The following is a 20,798-nucleotide window of genomic DNA, read 5'->3' as shown; positions in this document are numbered from 1 at the left end:
TTATCAGATATGCTGTGGGCATCCTCCCATTTTAATACCCTATTTGCCAACTCAAAATTGGACCACCCTTTTTTATGCTTCATTCTTTCATCCCTGCCTTTACTCTATTACCAAATCTCCCTCGTCAAAACCAAAGTTTGTGTTTTGCCAAATCCCATTACACTCTCAACCATCTAACCATTCACCCATCTCAATTTTTATCCAAAACGACAAAAATGAAAATCCCTTGTTGAATATGCAAACAGTTTTTGTTCAATAATCTACAACCAAATACTTCATTCAGTCAATGAATCATTATTAGTGGAACCATCCAAAGACATAAAACAACATCCGCCAAAAGTAACTATTTCTTCCATTGGAAAAAAATGAACAAATTAAGTGAACCAAAAACTGGGTGATGACTGCTCTACAAACTCCTACCTTTTGCAACTCATGTTACTCTTTAGTCTTTACACTACAAAGTGATCAATACCCACACATTTAGTAACTTCCAAAAAACAAAAGAATCTTGAGAGATAAGATAAACAAAAAAAAAAACTACTGAGAGTCTCAATCGGAAACAATGGAGATTGGACCACTAGAGATGCTTCCATGGCTGTCATCACACGGCGCCAAAGCTCTCTCCAAATTAGCAACAATGTCATTCATCGTAGGCCTATCCTTCCCCTCCAAATGCACACAATGCATCGCCGTGTACGCCACCAGCTCCACCGCGTCCCCCTCACTCCCCTCCGCCGGCCCCACCCTCCCGTCCAGCACCCTCCCCACCTCCCCCGCCATGATGGCCGGCACCGCATAGTCCACAATGCTCATCGGCTCGCCCCCGTTGAAAATCGCCCTCTTCCCCGTCAGCAGCTCCAGCAGCACCACCCCGAGCCCATACACGTCGCTCTTCGCTGTCAGCACATTCAGCCCGTAATACTCGGGGTCGATGTACCCGACTGTCCCGGCCGCCTTCGTCGGCCGGTACTCGCGATCGTCCTCCGGCCCCATCAGCGATAGCCCGAAATCCGAAACCCTCGCCGCCCAATTCGAGTCCAGCAATATGTTTGAAGACTTGATGTCACGGTGGATTATTGGGGGAACTGCATAGTTGTGTAAATACTCAATTCCACGAGCTGCATCTAATGAAATCTTGATCCTAACCTTCCAAGAATTGATAAAGCTACTGCTTTTTTCTACATTGTTCTTGCTGTGCAAGTGATCATGTAACGCTCCATTTTTCATGAACTCATACACCAAGAGCCTTTCTTCTCTTTCATGGCAGAATCCGATGAGCTTAACCAAATGCTTGTGATGCAGCCGGGAGAGGAACGCTATCTCGGATTCGAAAGCGCTCTCCTTTTCCTGGAATTTCTTGGCCTTACCGCTCGTTTCGCTGCGTTTAATGGCCACTTCGCGGCCGTCGGGGAGTTTCCCTCTGTAAACAACGCCGAAGCTGCCGCCACCTATCTTGTTCTCCGGCGAGAAGTCGTCAGTTGCGGCGAGGAGATCGGAGAACGAGAACTCCTCCGCCTTGTCCGCGTGCTTGGAGGAAGTTCCGCTCCGCTGCCGCCTCATCAGCCGCGACCCCTGCCGCCGCAGAGTGGATGATCGCGACGGCGGACTGCTGTTGGACGGCGGTGGAGCGGCGGCGGTCATCGTCGGCTGCACGGAGTTATGGATTTTCTTCTTCCCGAAGCAAATACCAGGCCATAAACAATAAATCAACGTCGCAATTCCGGCGATTCCCCCAATTGTTCCAACAATGGCGAAAACCAACAGACTTCGCCTCAAACCTCTAGAAGGGGAGCGATCGACGACCACAGCCGGCTGCAGGAATGGGGGAATTGAGGCTGCGAAATCGCAATAGCCGCAAATGTGGCCATTTCCAGAGCAGAGAATTTCAGAGCCGGGATACACATTACAGTCACAGGCAGTGTCGATGCAGGGTCCAGGTAGGGTTTTCTGCAGAGGGAGAAGAATCCCCGTTGAATAATACCGGCTAGGCCAGCCAGGGCCCCAGCAAACGATGGAAAAGTTGCTGGTGGTTAATCCACAGGTGAAATCAGGCCCTGCAACAATCGATTCGAATGAAATTTCATCAGTGATTTTACTGGAAAATCGCCCGTTTCCCTTCCCGCCCCAGCAGACCACCCCGCCGGTGGATTTCCGAATAGCGCAGCCGTGATTGGCGCCGACCGCCACCGCGCTGAAAGGGCGAGCAGTTTCGAAAGGAGATGTGTTCAATTGGCCGGTGTCGTTGCTGCCTTTACAGACTATGCATCCCGTGACATTGATACCGCAGGCGAATTTCTCGCCGACGTGGATATCCAACATCGAGAAATTCCGGAGCTCCGACTGTATCGAATTCGAAATCGCGTCATCTCCCCAGCACAGAACCCTATTCTCGACATTAACCCCGCAGGAGAATCGCAGACCAGACGAAATCACGCGGAATTGGGGATTTTTCGGAATGTGAGAGGAAGAGGTGCTATTTTCCCGCCAGCAGATTGCGTTATCGGCGGAGGATACGTTTCGCAGCGCGCAAATTTGGGAATCCCCAATTGTGAGCGCGGTGAGGGGAGCGGAGGCGTTGTTGTAGATTCTCTTCGGGGAGAAGGTGGTGTTCCAGCAGAGGAGGCTGAAGCCGCCGGAGCGAACGCCACAGAGAGTGTTGCGACCTCCGGCGACGGCGTCGAAGGAGGTGTTGGGTAGGATTGGGGGAAGAAGGCGGCCGTTGCGCCAGCATTGGATTTGCTGGACGGGGGGCTGCGCGGTGATGGTGCAGATGGTGGTGGCGGAGCCGTGGACGACGGCCATGGTGCCGCCCAGTGCATGGGCGGAGGGCGGAGGAGGGCGGACGGCGAAGAGGATTAATAGAAAGGCGGCGATGACGGCTGGTAAAGGCGTCGTCATCTATAAATTTTGCAGCAGCAACCCTTCATTCGTAGAGAGAGAATGGACTAGTCTACTTCTCTAGAGAGAGAAAGTGAGAGAGAAGGGGAGGAGTTGTGTTGTGTGTGCGATTTCATTGCTGGCCTTTTTTTCTTCGTTTTACAGTTTGGTACACTTATTTCTAACTCCTATGGTTTAGATTTAGGGGGTTTTAATGATTATAAGGTTTTAACTGTTAAATTATTGGATTTTTCGTATTGAATTTTTTATTTTTTCGAGAGCAAACGAATCTTTTTAATGAAGTTGAATCTATTTTTTCACGTCATTCTAAACAAGTTGTTTTCTGAATCAACGTATTTAATTCGATCTTATTTTATTCTGTATTAAGTTGTACCTTCTTAAATTATCTAGTAGTACCATTTTATTTTATCCCTTATTTTATTTTATACTCAATTATTTCTCATTTTTTATAGGAGTATATAAAAAATTATCTCTTATCTTTTTCTTTTTTATTATATTTTGCTCTAACAATTTCAACTATTTTCTGTTATTTAAGGTATCCAATCTTAAATGGGACAAACAGAATATCTAACAAATATATTACCAAATGCTTAGTTAGCATATAAAAGGTAGTAATACTTAATTTTCGATCAAAGTTTAAAGAGGTCTGATATTATTTTAAGTCTGGAGATCACAAATATGCAAGTAACAATGTACTATAAGAACTAAGAATGTATTCTGCTTACACTGGCACAAGAATATTCAAATGCAATCTCTGATTTAATTTAGGTTAATTTTAGAAATTAAAAGTTTAAAAATCCTAGCCATCTTTAGAGTGTCCACTATGGGACGCCCGCGGCTATAGTCGCGGGTTGGGGCGGTAGGCGGGCGCCTTATAGTGGGGGAGTTGTCCGCCCCGGGGGCGGACGCGGCGGGGGGGGGGGGGCGATCGCCGTGTGCGGGGCGAGGACGCGGCGGGGGTGGACATAGCCGCGCCTATAGGCGCGACGACTATAGTGGGAAGTTCCGCCGTGGCGCATGCGGCGTGAAATAAAAAAATTTTTTCCTCTATAAATACCACTTCCCACCACCTATTTTTCACCATTTTCACAAAATCCATCCACTCACTATCTACACAACCACTCTCTAAAAAATGCACCGAGGAGACGACGAATCACTCGACTCTCAGGAATCGGGATATGGCGAAAATCCATCAAACCCCTCGGGCTATCCTTCGCAGCCATCGGGTTTTGCCGGATATGCTTCTCAGCCGTCGAGCTTTGGCGGATATGCGCCTCCGTCCCAGCCTTGGACTTGGAATCAATCTCCCCCACCGTGGGCATCGAGTCCAAGCGCACCTCCATCGCAGTCGTGGAGGTCTTCTCCAACTCCGCCACCTTTACAGCGGAATCTGAGTCATTCCGCATTTGGAGATTACAGACCCAACCTAGACACGCTTCACCAGCCGCGTCCGGGTTCCCCTTTCCAAGCCAGCCAATCTCCGTTCACCGAGGCAGATCAAGACGCGTTTGATACTATGATGGGTCTGCTCAGTTCTGGCATCCCAGATACGCCGGCATCACGGGTGGAAACGCCCGTTCCGACCCGAGGAAGTAGCTGCAGTCGGGGCGGAGGAGGCAGTTGTGGCACCGGCCACGTCGGTGGGCGCACGGGCAGCGGGGCCGGCATTCCGAGTGGCGAGGGCAGTGGCACTGGCGGTAGCGGTGGCTCTGGTTCTGGGTCCAACCGGGGTAAGCCATACACCAAAGACGAGAGCATTGCCGTGGCGAAGGCTTGGGATGCTATCACTTCAGATCCCGTGGTGGGCACAGATCAGGCCGAGGGGAGCTTTTGGAGGCGTGTCATGTTTGCATACGAGGAGTTCAAACCCGCCTGCGCCAAGAGGCGCGACCCAGAACAGCTCCGAAAAAAGTGGAGTAGGATTCTACGCGCGACCAAGCGGTTCGCGTCCATATACGAGAACAACCTTCGCCACGCTGAGAGTGGCCGCAGCGCAGCAGATGTTAAGAACCTGTCTGAGGGCCAATACCACACGGAGGGCTGGCCGAAGTTCACCTTGTGGGAAGAGTATCTTGTCCTCGCGGATTGTCCGAAATTCAGGTCGATTGTGGCGAACGAGGTGGAAACAGCTCCTGGGCCAAAGCACACAAGGCACAACCTTGCCGGCGACTACAGCAGTGGAAGCGGCTCGCACGAGTTCGAGCAGTCCGACGAGCAAGTCGAAGAGCCAGCCGATACTCATATTAGGCGACGACGGCCCATGGGACAACAAGCCTCTATCCGCAGCGCCAGAGGGGGTAGAAGTGGCTCCCGCCTATCGGCGGGCGCGTCCGGATCGCGCATCCACCAATCCGCCCCAATCCCACAGCCCACGGTGCAACCCCACGAGGTTTTGTTCAATACCATAGACGTGCAGTTGATGAAACAACTGCAAGACGTATGCAGCAAATACGCAGGGGAAACTGACCCGTACGTCAAGAACGTCTACAAGAGGCTCATCACTCGGATTGAGAGTCGACTGGGGTTGGTTGATAATGCGCCTGGGATACCGCGGCCGGCAGCAGCGAGAGTTGAGGAGGAGGAGAAGAAGAAGAAGAAGAAGAAGAAGAAGAAGAAGAAGAAGAAGAAGAAGAAGAAGAAGAAGAAGAAGAAGAAGAAGAAGAAGAAGAAGAAGACGAGGAAGCCGACTCCGACACCGAGTAGACGGTGGCGGAGTTTTGTAGTTGTATTTTATTTTAATTATTCGTTGTATAATTTTACCGGTTTGCAATACAATGAATATTCGGCCCTAATTACCTCGTATTCTAGTTATTTACACTGCGATTATTTAAATTAAACTTGATTGAAACTAAAAAATATTTAAAAATGAAAATTGATTATAAAATTTGGGGGCTATTGGAGGTGTCCACTATAGTGGCGGAAATAGAATTTTGGGGCTATGGACAACAAAATTGGGGCTATGGACAAAAACTGGGGCAGGGCTATTGGGCGTGTCCGCCTTATAGTGGACACCCTTACTTTCTTACAATTCTAAAACCGGTTTTTAAGGGTATCCACTATAAGGCGGACACGCCCAATAGCCCCGCCCCAGTTTTTGTCCATAACCCCAGTTTTGTTGTCCACAGCTCCAAAATTCTATTTCCGCCACTATAGTTGAAACCTCCAATAGCCCACAAATTTTGTAATTAAAATAATCGCAGTGTAAATAAATAGAAAACGAGGTAATTAGGGCCGAATATTCGTTGTATTGCAAACCGGTAAAATTATACAACGAAGGATAGCCAGACGGATGTGATGGATTGCTGCCATAGCCCGATTCCTGAGAGTCGGGTGATTAGTCGTCTCCTCTGTGCATTTTTAGAGAGTGGTTGTGTAGATAGTGAGTGGATGGATTTTGTGAAAATGGTGAAAAATAGGTGGTGGGGAGTGGTATTTATAGAAGTAAATAAAAAAAAATTCGAAATTGAATCCGCCGCGCCGGTTGTCCGCCCCCTGCTAATTCTCCCCAGCCGCGGGCTCGCCCCAACCCCGCCTATCCAGCGTCCGCCACCCCTACCGCCCCCAAATGTTGTCCGCCCGCCCTCCGGACAACTTCCCCACTATAGCCGCCAACCCACGGCTATAGCCGCGGGCTCCCTATAGTGGACACTCTAAGGAGTACTATAAAATTAGTTTGAGACTGAATTTTGTTCCTGGATAATAATTTTGTAATGTTAAATAAATTCATATTTCTAGTTCTGTGTATTGAGCTAACTTCTTGTACTCATCAAATATCAAATACGTCTTCTAGTGTTCGGTTTTTCGAGGTTAAGTTACATACACAGTTAGTAATCAAAAGACATAAAAATACTAATTTCATGAGATGAAGGATATGGTAGTTGAGTGTAGCAAAATAATGCGAAATAAATATAATAAATTCACTATATATTTAGGTGGTCAGTTTAAGATAAATATAATAAATTCACTATATAATAAATTCACTATAGCCCAGTTTAATGAAGTCATTGAGTATACCACAACTTTCCTTGTCGTCCTACAACGTGGAATGAGTAAGCAAACTTAATTAATATTATTCGGTTTGGGTTCAAATACTTTATTTTCTTTTTTTTTTCAATTCCAGTTGAAACTTGGTATTTGTGCAATATTAGTATTACACCCCGTGCGAAGATTTTAAATTGCTTGTTAGTAGAGATGTCAAACGGGTTGACTCAGCGGGTTTTGGGCCAACACTACTCGGGTTGCCAATCGGATGCAGGCTAGTGACTAGTCGGGTTATAAGAAATCATAACCCTAAAAGCTAGGGTTTTGGACTAGCTCAGCGGGTTAATCGGATTACCACTGATAAAATTAATATGCTATCTATCCAATAAATAGTAATGAAAATTAGTTATACTTATAAAATGTAAAACATTTAACTATGATAAATTTGAGATATATGCTTAAACTCATAATCAAATACTAATATTTGAAATTTGTACAAAATAAAACATAAATATAAAGAAATTTTAAAGCATGCTTTAAAAATTTAAATAATTTTTTTAGTGAATTTGATGTTTCTAATCTATTTATCTATTAGTATATTAATAAAAATTTAATATATAATTTGCATATTTAATAGTATAAAATTGAAGGTTAATAAAATAATCAATGAATTGTCGAATTAATAGTCAAATAAATAGAACAATAAATATTTTATCGGGTTTACGGGTCTGGCCCTAACGGATTGCGGGCTAATCAGGTACGAGCTAATCGAGTTGTAAATTTATCGGGTTAGAAATTTTCAGCCCTAACCCTATAAATTTTGCGGGCTATTCGGGCCAGCCCACGGGTTGCGGGCTACACTGATATCCCTACTTGCGAAGATTTTAAATAAGCAATATCTTATTTATTTTGTTTCATCTCATGCACGAGTATAATGTCAAGTGATTCTTATTTTTTTAAATAGAATGTTTTGTTTATTTTTAAATAGAACGTTATTAGTATAACCTCCATATCTTATAAAATTCAACTTAAAATATGAAATATAAAATGACAAATCAAAATATATTCAGGCATAATTCGAAAAATGAGAATCAGCTTCTAACTTTAATGCTTCATTTTAATTGAAACTTGGTATTTATGCAATATACCTATTTCGTAAAATACTCCCTCCATCCCTGAAAGTTTGTCCCATTTTTTTTTATTTCTGTCTGTCCCATAAAATTTGTGTCATTTTACTTTTTACCATTTTTAGGAGTGGACCATGTATTCCACTAACTCATTCATAATCACATTTTATTATAAAACTAATGTATAAAAGTATGACTCACATCCCACTAACTTTTTCAACTCACTTTTTATTACATTTTTTTTAAATTTGTGCCAGATTAAAGTGAGACAATATTTGGTGGACGGAGAGAGTAACGTCAAGCGATGTAAATATCAAGGTGGTATTTAAATTTACTAGGGAGTAGGTAAATTCTTTAAAATTGAGTTCAAAGAAGGCGAACCCTACTCAACTCTTTTAGATTTTTTTGACCAATTATTAATTCATTTCACTTTCTTCGTCTTTTTCATTGATAATAATTGGTGATAACGTTATTTTTCTCGAACAAACTAAAACTGAAATTATGTAGAGCACTAAAGTTCATGCCAAAATATTTAATTGTGTAGTGTCCTTTTTGTACAGGAGAGAAGCTTAAATATAGAATCTACTTTTATATGCTATCTACAGTTCACTCTAAATAATAAATATTATGTGACAAATAGATTATAGTACTCCCTCCGTCTCTTAAAATTTGGTATCATTTGATTCGGTACAAATTTTAAGAAATATAATAGAAAATGAGTTGAAAAAGTTAGTGATATGTATGTCCTACTTTTATATATTAGTTTTAAAATAAAATGTGAGTGAAAATGAGTTAGTGGAATATATGGTCTACTACTAAAAATGATAAAAGTGAATGGTGACAAATTTTTAGGGACTGACAAAAAAGGAAATAAGTGACAAATTTTTAAGGACGGATGGAGTATTGTCTAATACATTTCTGATACATAACTTTTTATCTTATAATTATAATAGTTGAAATAGTATATAAATATGATACTCCATTCGTTCTATAAGAATATGCACTATTTTCTTTTTAGTCCGTCCCACAAGGAATGCACTTTCTAATTTTGTCAACTTTTTTCATTATGCACTATTTCCTTTTAAGTCCTTTCCACAAGGATATGCACTTTCTAAATGCATCATATTCTTTTGGGACGGATGAAGTACTATATTTGTTTTTAAATTAAAATATATCATACAAATATCATAGGCAAATCAAATTTTATATACGATAACATTATATTGTCTTCAAATGGAAAAAAAGGTTCAAAAAATTTGAAATATTGGTATATTCAAAATGGAAAAAGGTATATATCTTATGCTACATAATTCCTCAATTTAAATCAAATATACATGTGTTTATATTCTTTATTTGGACTAAATAGTTAGAAGAAGAATGATTATGAATGAAGTATTGCAACGAAATTGAGATGAGTCATCATCATTCGTCCGCTACCGATAAAAGAGGCAGTTTGATAGAGTTTTGTACTGTATTTGTTTTGTAATGAACAACGGAGAGAATCCACAACGGTGCTCGCTGAGACGGACGGCGTCCGTGCCGCTGGCACGGCGTGGCTCGATGCATCGAGTTCGTCCGTGTCGCTGAGCAGGCGACGTGGCGCGTTTCTATTCGCCAACGGATTTTCCGTTGGAATTTATTTTTTTAAAATCGGAAATAATACCAAAAATTTTAAAAAATATATTTTCAGATTCTTAAAAATATAGCCGTTTTTTTACCATTTTTTGATTTTTTAATAATTTTTTAAAACCTCAAAATCATCTATAAATACACACATTCATCATCCATTTTTCACATCAAATTTATCTCTCATTCATACTTTTTCATACAACTCATCTACATCTTCCTCTCTCACTCAAACCCTCTCTAAAAATGGATTTCACCGATATCATGGCTGAAGCGGAGCGCGAAGAACAAGAATACTATTAACAATATCGTGTCGCCTATGAAGCCTATGTCTCCGCCACCACCCCCGCCCCTCCTCCTCGACCAACTAGATCAATTCGACGCTACATACCTTGTGACCGGGAGGGAGCCAACGAAAGGCTCGTTGCTGACTATTTTTCCGACCAGCCGCGGTTTCCGGGAGATTACTTTCGGTGCCGTTTTCGCATGTCAAAACGGTTGTTTATACGTATTGTCAACACATTGTCCGCCCGTGTTGAATACTTTCAATCAAGTAAAGACGCAACCTGTCGGCAAAGTCTTTCGGCTTTGCAGAAGTGTACTTGTGCCATCCAACAACTTGCTACTGGGCAAACGGCTGACCTCTTCGACGAGTATTTGCGTGTGGGTGAGTCAACTGGAATCTCATGCCTCAAAAATTTCTGCGACGACATTCGTTCTGCTTCCGGTGACGAATTCCTTCGGGCACCCACCACCGAAGATTGTCAACGGCTGCTTCATCTTCACGAAACAATCCACGGTTTTCCCGGTATGCTTGGCAGCATTGACTGCATGCATTGGAAGTGGAAGAATTGCCCGACTGCTTGGAGGGGGCAATACTTAAGCGGCCACAAAGGCGGAGGCCCAACCCTTATCCTTGAAGCGGTCGCCGACTACGGCCTATGGATTTGGTATGCATATTTCGGTGTTGCCGGATCCAACAACGACATGAACGTGCTCTATTCTTCACCACTCTTCAGTGATATTTTGAATGGTGTAGCACCGGCGATCGACTTCACCGTCAACGGAAATACATACCACATAGGTTACTATCTCGCCGATGGTATCTACCCAAGGTGGTCTACTTTCGTGAAGACGTTCAGCAATCCGCAAGACCCGAGACGGGTTCTTTTTGCGCAGTGTCAAGAGTCTGCTCGGAAAGACGTCGAAAGAGCTTTTGGGGTCCTTCAAGCCCGATTCAACATTGTGAAGGCCCTGTCTCGGCTGTGGTACGTTAAGAATTTCGCCGACATCATGTACACGTGTATTATCTTGTACAACATGATTATAGCTGACGAAGGACCGAGAGCGGCTAACTTTTACGACGAGGATGAAGCCGGATGCTCAACCGCGAGGTCTCCCCCACGCTGAAGTGTGCATACGACAGTGGGCGAGAGGATCGAAACAAGACACACAATGCGCGATACCAGAATCCACACTAAGGTACAAGAAGACCTAATCAAACACATTTAGGCGAAATTCGACCACGGGTAGTGTGTTTTTTTAATATTATGAATTTAATTATGTAATTTTTAATTTTTAAGATTTTAATTATGTAATTTTTAATTTTTAGGATTTTAATTATGTAATTTTTATTTTTTAGTAATTTGTAATGGTATCGGATATTTTTAATGCATTTTAATATTGTGAAAATATTTTTAGTAATTGAAGTATTTAAATTAAATAATGGAATGGTGGGACCCTTGAGCATGTCATTGCGGAAGAGCATGGATGTGAGTGTTGTGCTATTGGGGAAGAGCATGGAGTAAAAAACTAATAAAAGTGGGTCCGAGCCCACATCCGAGCTCTTACCAAAGAGCACGGTTATGGATCCTCTGAATATTCACATGCAAAAAGCTGGAAATATATTTGGTATACATAACCCATCTCAATCTCAAGTAGCTGTCACTTAGATTTCTTGCAAGATAACAAATGCTATTGCTTCTACTTCACATACATCGTTACATCTTTTTTCTTTAAATGCCACAAGTTATGTGTTAAAATTAAATGCAGCCAAATTCAAAACTCAAGATATACATCTACTTGTACCATACCAATTTTCTTCTAATCGTCAATATATTGCATGGAAATTGTTGCGACAAAATAGAACAATTATGTAATCGAGACAAACAGAAACGTAAAGAGACACAAAATTTATGTGGTTCACCAACGTTGTGTTGGCTACGTCCACGGGCGGGGAACGGAGAAAAAATTGTATTTAGATTACAGAGTTGCTTGCCCTACTTCTATATAAATAGATACACAGACGACGGGTTATGCACAATATAACAATTAAGGCATAAAACAGAAACATAGCATAGAATCGGGGCCGGGGGCGCCTCCCCCTGGACCCCAGCCAAGGGAGCGTCGCCCTCTGACTCGCTGACTGTGAGAACCCCGTTCGACTAGCGACAAACTATACTATGTGCAAGGCATACTAACGGAAATAGTTTTAAAAAATTAAGTAGATAACTGTTGTAATGTTGTAAAAGAATCCAAACTAGACTTTCTTTCCTAACCCAGTTACCCAAGCTGTTGCACTAAATACACCAAATTCTTAAGTTGGTTTAGCTCCAAATGCATTTTGGTGCTCACGTAGACAAAAAGAGACATGTGGAACCATAAATGTACACTTTACGAGAATTGAGAATTCAGAAAAGCTGTTTGTTTCCTCTTGTATATTCAGAAATCTGTAAACTCACGTGCATCATATCATTCGGTAGAAATAATACTGTTACGAAATTAGATGATTGGTGTGAGGAATAATAATTTTATTGTGCAAACAAAGAAAGTGGTCTACTGTCATAGGACAGAACAGAGAGCAGAAAAAGTGCATCTCTCTCTTCTCTCTTTGTTCCACAGCCTCTATGAACACGGATTGCTTACTTTATCCGAAACAAAATCATCATCTCCAAATATAAACAATCCCATATAGTGCCTAATTATTGAAAGTGAAAAGGGGGAATTTGCACGGAGGCAAACGAAAATTTAATAATTTGAAGAGGAGCATTTACTGATAAATTAAAAGAAATAAATTTTATAATTAGTAATATAGTAGAAAATATGAGGGGGCACTATGCCTTTAATAGATCCGCCCTTGTGTATATGGCTTCAGTTGGACATGTCACCCTTTGCTAAACAAAAGCAGCTACATGACAAGGTAAAGTGTTGCTACGATTGATCAATATGGGCTCGGACATAAGCTGGCTCCACCAATAATAGTACATGATAAGACTCCAATCAAAGAAACAGTATTTTCCATGAGGTTGTCCACGAGAAAATGGTATGCATGGATGCCATTTAATGGTTGCAACTAGTCCTACCCAAGGTTTACCGAACCGGCGGTTAAAACTGAAACCGTATCCATCGGTTACGGTTCCGAACCGAAACCATCGATTTTTTAACCGTGGTTCGGTTCAGGTTCAAAAATTTCCAAACCAATATCGTGCCGAAACCGTCAGTTCCAAACCAGAACCGCAAAAAATCACCGAAAAAGAGTGAAACCAAGTCGGAACAACAAAAAAACAGCGGTTCGCAACCGTGAAAAAGTGTAAAAAACAGTCGGAAAACCGCCAGTTCGGAACCGGAACCGAAATCGACGGTTTTCGAACCAGAACCATAACCGCAAAACACCCTCGCGGTTCGATTCCGGTTCAACAATTTCTAAAACCGGAACCGGTGGTTCCGAACCGTAACCGCCGGTTCCGGAACCGTGGGCACCTCTAGTTGCAACAAGAAACTAAATGGATTATTGTCAACAATAACAATTCTGCATAAATCCTTTGACAAGCACGATAAATCCTTCACATGTTCACGATACTCCTGATTAACATAATCAACCGAGTGACCGAGTTCTGGTGGATCATCATCAAATCAGTAATGTAAATAAACCAATAAGTAAGAAGTTTAATCATTCTTGTTTTACATTCTAAATCTTGGGCCAGAATGGTAGCACTTCAGATGGCGCGGAGACATATATATATGTAGTACAATTTTTAAATTTTTCATACAAATGTAGTACTTACCTAAGTTGTCTTCGTGTAATTTCTGATATCCAGGAGATAATTAAGGAAAGTATTTCATTTTTAAATCATGTTTGTTAATTTCCCCCCTTTTTTATGAATGGCTGTCAATTTTATATTGAAGTGTGGAAAACCATGGTGGTTCATAAAGTCGTGGTCGCAATTAAGGCCGGCTTATGAATTAACCAATAATCGAAATTGATTAATTTTGGCTTTAATTCTTGATTTAAAATATTGTCGATTATATAATTTATCAGTTTAAGCGAAATAACTAATAAAAATTGAATAGTGGTTATATACAATCAAAGTTTGTGATTTAAGGAATCTATTTAATTAAGAAAAATTAATTTTGAAAAAATGGTTCATGTTTATAATTGATCCGTACCAGATTGGTTACAGTCTGAGCAAGTAAACAAGTATAGCTCCAAGTGAAATTGTGATGTGATTATAATATCTTTCATTTTTATATTTAGTTAAAAGAGTCCGATTAATAACCTAGTCCATAAAAACTGAATAAACACTTCAAAATTTCAGTTTAGATTATGTGAGGCTATAAAGCCCAATTTGATAACAGAGCAGCAGCAGCTGTGATCACAAAAGAAGCCCAATCCAAAAGTCCAAACGATAAAGCCCAATTTGATAACAGAGCAGCAGCAACTGTGATCACAAAAGAAGCCCAATCCAAAAGTCCAAACGATAAAGCCCAATTTGTCCACTCGGTTTTGCAATTTGATCCTATAAACCCAAATTCAATCCCCAATAACTCTCACCAGCATTTTAGGGTTTAGTTCCGTCTCTGCTCAAAAATCCCTAAATCCGAATCTAAGAGGTTAAAGTGACGGCGACGCCACTGTCCGCCTTGACTCAGCCACAGCTGCTCCGTCTTGGCCCTCATTTTTGTACCTCCTCTATTCATTTCTAGGGTTTTGTGAATTAGACATTTTTTGTAGTTCAAAAGAAATGGCGCCTAAATTGTCAAAGAGCGACAAGAAGCTAGCCTATTATGCCAATTTATCGATGAGTACACCCAGATTCTGGTGGTGTTTGCCGACAACGTCGGTTCAACCCAGCTCCAGAACATCAGGAAAGGCCTGAGAGGCGATTCCGTGGTTCTCATGGGGAAGAACACTATATGATGAAGCTCCACGCTGAGAAGACCGGAATCAGTCTATTCTCAACCTGCTCCCTCTCCTTGTGAGTTTTTTATTCCGTCGTTTGACATTTCTTATGTTTTTTTAAGTATCATTTTTTATTTAGAAATAGATCAAATCTCTTAATTTGTGCTACTTTTTTAAAGGGTAACGTTGGATTGATCTTCACCCAGGGTGACGTGAAGGAAGTTTGCCAAATACGAGGTGAACTTCTTGGAAATCTTATATTTTGTCACACGCTTTTGCTGATTTATTTATTTGTAGCTGAGTTTCAATGACTAGATTAAAACCTGCATATGTTTTGAATATTGTCTTGAATTGTATTCCAACATACTGTATTTAAATATTACAGTCTTCACTCAGGATTGGATTTTGCATTTGATTGATGAAGCAGTCGTGGTGTTTGCTTGTTCTGTCATGATTTTGCATTGATTTGCGTAATTATTTTAATTTCCTTATTCTGTTCTAATGGTTTCAGTTAATTAAGAACTTATACATTGCTTGATTTCGTGATTGATTAATTTGCTTGAGGACTTGACATAGTAATTGCTGTGATCTAGTTGAATTTGGTGACTAAAGATAGTTTTCTATGAATGGACCTGTAAAAGTTCATGTTGTGAGTTTGAAAAAGTTTGATACACGCATAGCTGATATATGAATAGTTAAAGCAAGTGTAATGGCATGTGATATATAACACTGGGTTTCAAGAAATAAGACTTTGCTTTAGTGATCTTTTAAACACTTAAATGTAGTTTTTTCTAATTCTAAATTTCTCCTACAGGTTGGAGCACCTGCTCGTGTTGGTTTGGTCGCTCAAATTGATGTTGTTGTCCCTCCTGGCAACACTGGTCTTGACCCATTGTAGGCTTCTTTCTTCCAGGTATTCATAATAAATTTATTTTTATTGTTGTAATCCTTTCTTGACTATTTGTTGGTGCTAATGTGTTAATATATGTGGAAAGGGAGAGATATAGATCAAGTTAATATAAAAATATAACTGATCGGGTGGATCAGTTTGCAATTGTCGTTGCGACTTGATTAAGGTGCTCACTTCGTAAACCGGACCATCGAAGCGCTGATGAAAAAAATATGAAAGTAATTGTAGGAATCGAGTCTATCTTCCCAATTGCTTTTGCCTTACTTGCTTGTTTATATGGTATGCATATGGATAGTCTCTATCTCCCTTTTTGATAGTGATTAGCCAATACAAGTGCTTGAAGCATCTTAAGTTTGGCGGAATTTGAATGCTTTATTGTTCATTATGTTATGGAGTACAATCTTGTTCTAACATTCCTCATTCTAGGTACTCATCAAATGGCCCCCAAACGCTCTAAAATGGGATGCATTGGCGGCGTTGGATAGCGTGCCATCAAGATATCCAAACTGGGCCACGCTCAATGGCCTCGGCATCAAGCAATCTTGGGACATCATCGTCGAGGCGGGCCATCTCACACATTTGTTCGAGAGGAAGTTCGGGTCGTACAAGGCCCTGACGGTAGAGTTCTTCTCCACACTTAAGGTGGAGTACTCCGGAAATGGGATGCATTGGCGGCGTTGAATCAAAGAAATGGGATGCATTGGTGGCGTTGGATAGCGTGCCATCAAGATATCCAAACTAGGCCACGCTCAATGGCCTCGGCATCAAGCAATCTTGGGACATCATCGTCGAGGCGGGCCATCTCACACATTTGTTCGAGAGAAAGTTCGGGTCGTACAGGGCCCTGACGGTAGAGTTCTTCCCCACACTTAAGGTGGAGTACTTCGGAAAGAGGATTGAGTCGATGTCTTTCCGACTTATGAATGATGTACATGACCTTACCGTCGAAGATATTAATGAGCTCTTCTAGTTGACGGAAGAAGGTGAAGAAGGCTTTCTTGAGGACCCTCGGCCTGCGGACTACAGGAGAGACGAGTTTTGGGGAATGATCAGCAATGAAGCGGCTTTCAATTCATCTAGAGCCAAAATCAATGCCATCAAAAACCCAGTGCTGAGATATATGGCGAAGGTCCTTGTCTACCTTCCCTTTGGCCACACGGAAGCAGGAAGCATTTCAACAGAGATGCTATTCTTGTTGTGGGGAATGCTCAGCCGGAGAAGGATCAACATGAGCCACTACATGATTAAGCATTTGGAGAGGCAATCGAAGAAGACGATCAGAAAGCTTTGTTGTGGGGGAATAGTAGCGGCTTTGGCCTATAAATTCGGAGTCTGCTTACAATCGGACATAAGATCAAGGACCCTCGGTACTGGACTAGGAAACAATCAAGAAGGCAGGCATTATAATTGTTGATAGCCGGGGTGTGGTGTATTTCAAGATAGAACCAGGGATGTGTATTAGATTCCCCGACCCGCAGCTCTTCGCAGTTGGAGGATGGGGTTACAAAGAAAACTGGAAAATGAACTCTCCGGCTCATTTGGAGAAGATCAGAAATGATCCCCCTCAAGGAGAAGGTTCTCCAGACGCTAGGCCGGTCTTCATAGACCCAGCCTATTTGCTGTAGCCTCATATATCCGAGGAGCCTCGGCAAATCCATGATACACTGGCGGTCATGGATGAGGAAGGTGATGAGATCGGCTCTGAGTTTGAAGTGGGTCCAAGTAGTCGGCCCAAGAGGAGTAGACCGCAGGGGAGACCGTCCAGAGATAGCTATCTGGCGGAAATTGCTGTAGGGGTACGATCGCTTTAGGTGAGCCATGATCAGTAGGAGGCTCGTTGGAATCAGTCGAATGCGGAGGCAATGGCATAAAGAGCCCAGTGCGACACCCGGTTGAATAACTATGGGGAACCTGCTTGACCACTATGGGGAACAACTTCAGCACCTGCACACTCAGCTCGAAGCTAGTGATGCAGCACAACAAGCTTTCTACTAGGCATACTACGTGAGGTTCCCGTCGCCATCGGAATAGAGGTACCTCTACCATCCACTGCTCTTCAAACTTATTCTACCTCTGTTTTGAATAAGTTAGGGAGGTTCTGACGTTGATCGGTTGCTCCTTCCCCCACTTGTTTAAGGAATATTTTTGCTTATTTGGTGTCGTTTGGTGTAAGTTCCGTCTGTGAGACTCGAATTCGAATATGGATGAATGTAAGATAATTTGTGCTAAACAATGAGTTGATAGCTGATGATGATAATTGCTTTTTCTTGAAAATTTTGGTTAGAATGGTTAGGGACGTGCGTGATCAATTCATGATTTAATTGTGAGTGAAGTGCTTGTCTGCTTGGTCAATGCTAAACCCGGTGAGATTTGAGCCCTATGTTGTTCATGTGTTGTTCATGTGTGATTTGATTGGGTACGTGCTTTTATTTTAGAACTTGCCCCTCGTCATATCAAGTCTATATAGTGGATGTGAACTTAAGAGATGAAGTTACACATTCTTTAATTATCTTCATACCCTCGTAAATCCCTAGTTAGCCCTCATAGCAAAAAAATGGGTTTGAGGATAATCAAAGAATGCCTAACTTCATCTCTTAAGTTCACATCCACTATATAGACTTGACATGACGAGGGGCAAGTTCTAGATACAAAAGCACGTACGTAATCAAATCACATGAACAACATATGTGGCTCAAATCTCGCCGGATTTAGATTGACCAAGCAGACAAACACTTCACTCTCAATTAAATAATAAATTGATCACGCACGTCCCTAACTATTCTAACCAAAATTATCAAGACAAAGCAATTATCATCATCAACTATCAATTCATTGTTTAGCACAAATTATCTTACATTCATCTATATTCGAGTTCCACAGGCGGGACTTACACCAAATGATACCAAATAAGCAAACATATTCCTTAAACAAGTGGGGGAAAGGAGCAACCGATCCACTTTAGAACCCCCAAACTTATTCAAGACAGATGATAGAATAAGTTTGAAGAGCAGTGGATGGTTGAGGTACGTCTATTCCGATGGCGGCGTGAACCTCGCGTAGTATGCCTGGTAGAAAGCCTGTTGTGACGCATCACTAGCTTCGAGCCGAGTGTGCAGGTGCTGAAGTTGTTCCCCATAGTGGTCAAGCCGGTTCCCATAGTTATCCAACCGGGTGTCGCACTGGGCTCTCTATGCCACTACGCCTCTCTATGCCACTACCTCCGCGTTCGCCTGATTCCAACGGGCCTCCTGCTGATCATGGCTCTCCTGAAGCGATCGTACTCCTGCAGCAATTTCCGCTATATAGCTATCTCTGGACGGTCTACTCCTCTTGAGCCGACTACTTTGACCCACTTCAAACTCAGATCCGATCTCATCACCTTCCTCATCCATGGCCGCCGGCGCATCATGGATTTGCAGAGGTTCCTCGGGGATATGAGGCTGCGGCAAATGGGTAAACCTATGAAGACCGGCCAAGCGTCTGGAGAACTTTCTCCTTGATGGGGATCATTTCCGATCTTCTCCAAATGAACTGGGGAGTTCATTTTCCAGTTTTATTTGTAACCCCGTCCTCCGACTGCGAAGAGCTGCGGGTCGGTGAATCTGATGCATATCCCTGATTCTATCTTGAAATACCCCATACCCCGGCTATCAACCATTATAATGTCCGTCTTCTTGAGTATTCCCCCACAACAAAGCTTTTCGGTCGTCTTCTTCGATTGCCTATCTAAATGCTTAATCATGTAGTGACCCATGTTGATCCTTCTCCGGCTGAGCATTCCCCACAGCAATAATAGCCTCTGTTGAAATGCTTCCTGCTTCCTTGTGGCCAAAGGCAAGGTAGACTAGGGCCTTCGCCATATATCTCAGCACTGGGTTTGATGGCGTTGATTTTGGCTCTAGATGGATTGAAAGCCGCTTCACTGTTGATCATTCCTCAAAACTCGTCTCTCCTGTAGTCCGCAGGCCGAGGGTCCTCAAGAAGGCCTTCTTCAACTTCTTCCGTCAACTGGAAGAGCTTATTAAACTCTTCGACGGTAAGGTCATGTACTTCATTCATAAGTCGGAAAGACATCGACTTAATCCTCTTTTCGGAGTACTCCACCTTAAGTGTGGTGAAGAACTCTACCGTCAGGGCCTTGTAAGACCCGAACTTTCTTGCGAACAAATGTGTGAGATGGCCCGCCTCAACGATGATGTCCCATGATTGCTTGATGCCGAGGTCATTGAGCGTGCCCCAGTTTGGATATCTTGATGACACGCTATCCAAAGGACTCGCCCGGCGTCCTTTCCCTTGCACGAAGGCGTCGGAGCTACTGGAGTTAAGCCGCTGTCCGCACTGCCGTTGCTGCCCTCGTTTGCACAGTCGCCGGCTCGCTCCCATTTCAATAGACGCCTGCCCTCCGTTACCTGGAACACCGCGGCTACTTCCCCAACCGAAGTCAGGGCTGCCGCTGTCCAACGTGGCTGCTGCCGCTGCCACAAGCCGGCGATTAGCACGACTGTCGGCCAGAGCAGTGATTTGCATTGATTCCACAATGAAATTGATTCGCATTGATTCACGATACCAATTATATTCAAGGTTAATCAAATCATTAATTTTAACGTAATGATTACAAAACCAAACTTTGGTAACCACATATCAATAAACACGTAATCAACACAAATCGAACAAGGGATTCACGTAAATAGTATATTCTCCGTTAGATGTGTACCATGAATTTATCATGAACGAAGAAATTCATGCATTCAAGCAATTCACTTTACATGAAATTAATCCACATAATCTGGGCCAAAAATTAGCTCTGATATCAATTGTTGGGGTTTGGAGCCCCTTGCCCAGCAGCTGTGAAGAATTGTACAAACAAATAAATCAGATATATTTGACCGATTATGTGATTAATCAATTCACATGTTAACACAGAATTGCATGCTAGAACGCAAATAATTCATGCTCATAAAATATAAATCCTAAACATGAATTTTACGGTTTATAATTATCGATTTGATTCTCCACGATGATATTCAATACTAGACCACGGATCTTCTGACTAGTGTCCTGAACTGTAGGACTCGAA

The 20,798-nt window shown here is 42.3% G+C and overlaps 1 protein-coding gene and 1 long non-coding RNA gene across 2 annotated transcripts; one reads left to right on the top strand and one right to left on the bottom strand.

The window, feature by feature from the left end:
• Window positions 1–274: 274 nt before the first annotated feature.
• On the bottom strand, window positions 275–3,074 carry LOC121796713 (putative serine/threonine-protein kinase-like protein CCR3). Its single transcript, XM_042195507.1, has one exon. It carries the CDS (start codon window positions 2,896–2,898, stop codon window positions 550–552), a length of 2,349 nt encoding a protein of 782 aa, XP_042051441.1. The 5' UTR covers window positions 2,899–3,074; the 3' UTR covers window positions 275–549.
• Window positions 3,075–14,443: 11,369 nt separating this feature from the next.
• LOC121744127 lies at window positions 14,444–20,330 on the top strand. Its single transcript, XR_006038488.1, has 4 exons — window positions 14,444–14,887; window positions 14,991–15,048; window positions 15,626–15,724; window positions 16,148–20,330. It is a non-coding gene; the product is annotated as an uncharacterized LOC121744127 (long non-coding RNA).
• The last annotated feature ends 468 nt before the right edge of the window (window positions 20,331–20,798 follow it).

Source organism: Salvia splendens, chromosome 1 (assembly GCF_004379255.2).
Source record: "Salvia splendens isolate huo1 chromosome 1, SspV2, whole genome shotgun sequence".
Classification (NCBI taxonomy): domain Eukaryota; kingdom Viridiplantae; phylum Streptophyta; class Magnoliopsida; order Lamiales; family Lamiaceae; genus Salvia; species Salvia splendens.
This window is presented reverse-complemented; position numbering and strand designations above follow the sequence as displayed.

What these genes read in the sequence shown, in the direction of transcription:
- LOC121796713 (XM_042195507.1), bottom strand. Translation starts at nt 2,898, where the DNA reads ATGACGACGCCTTTACCAGCCGTCATCGCCGCCTTTCTATTAATCCTC.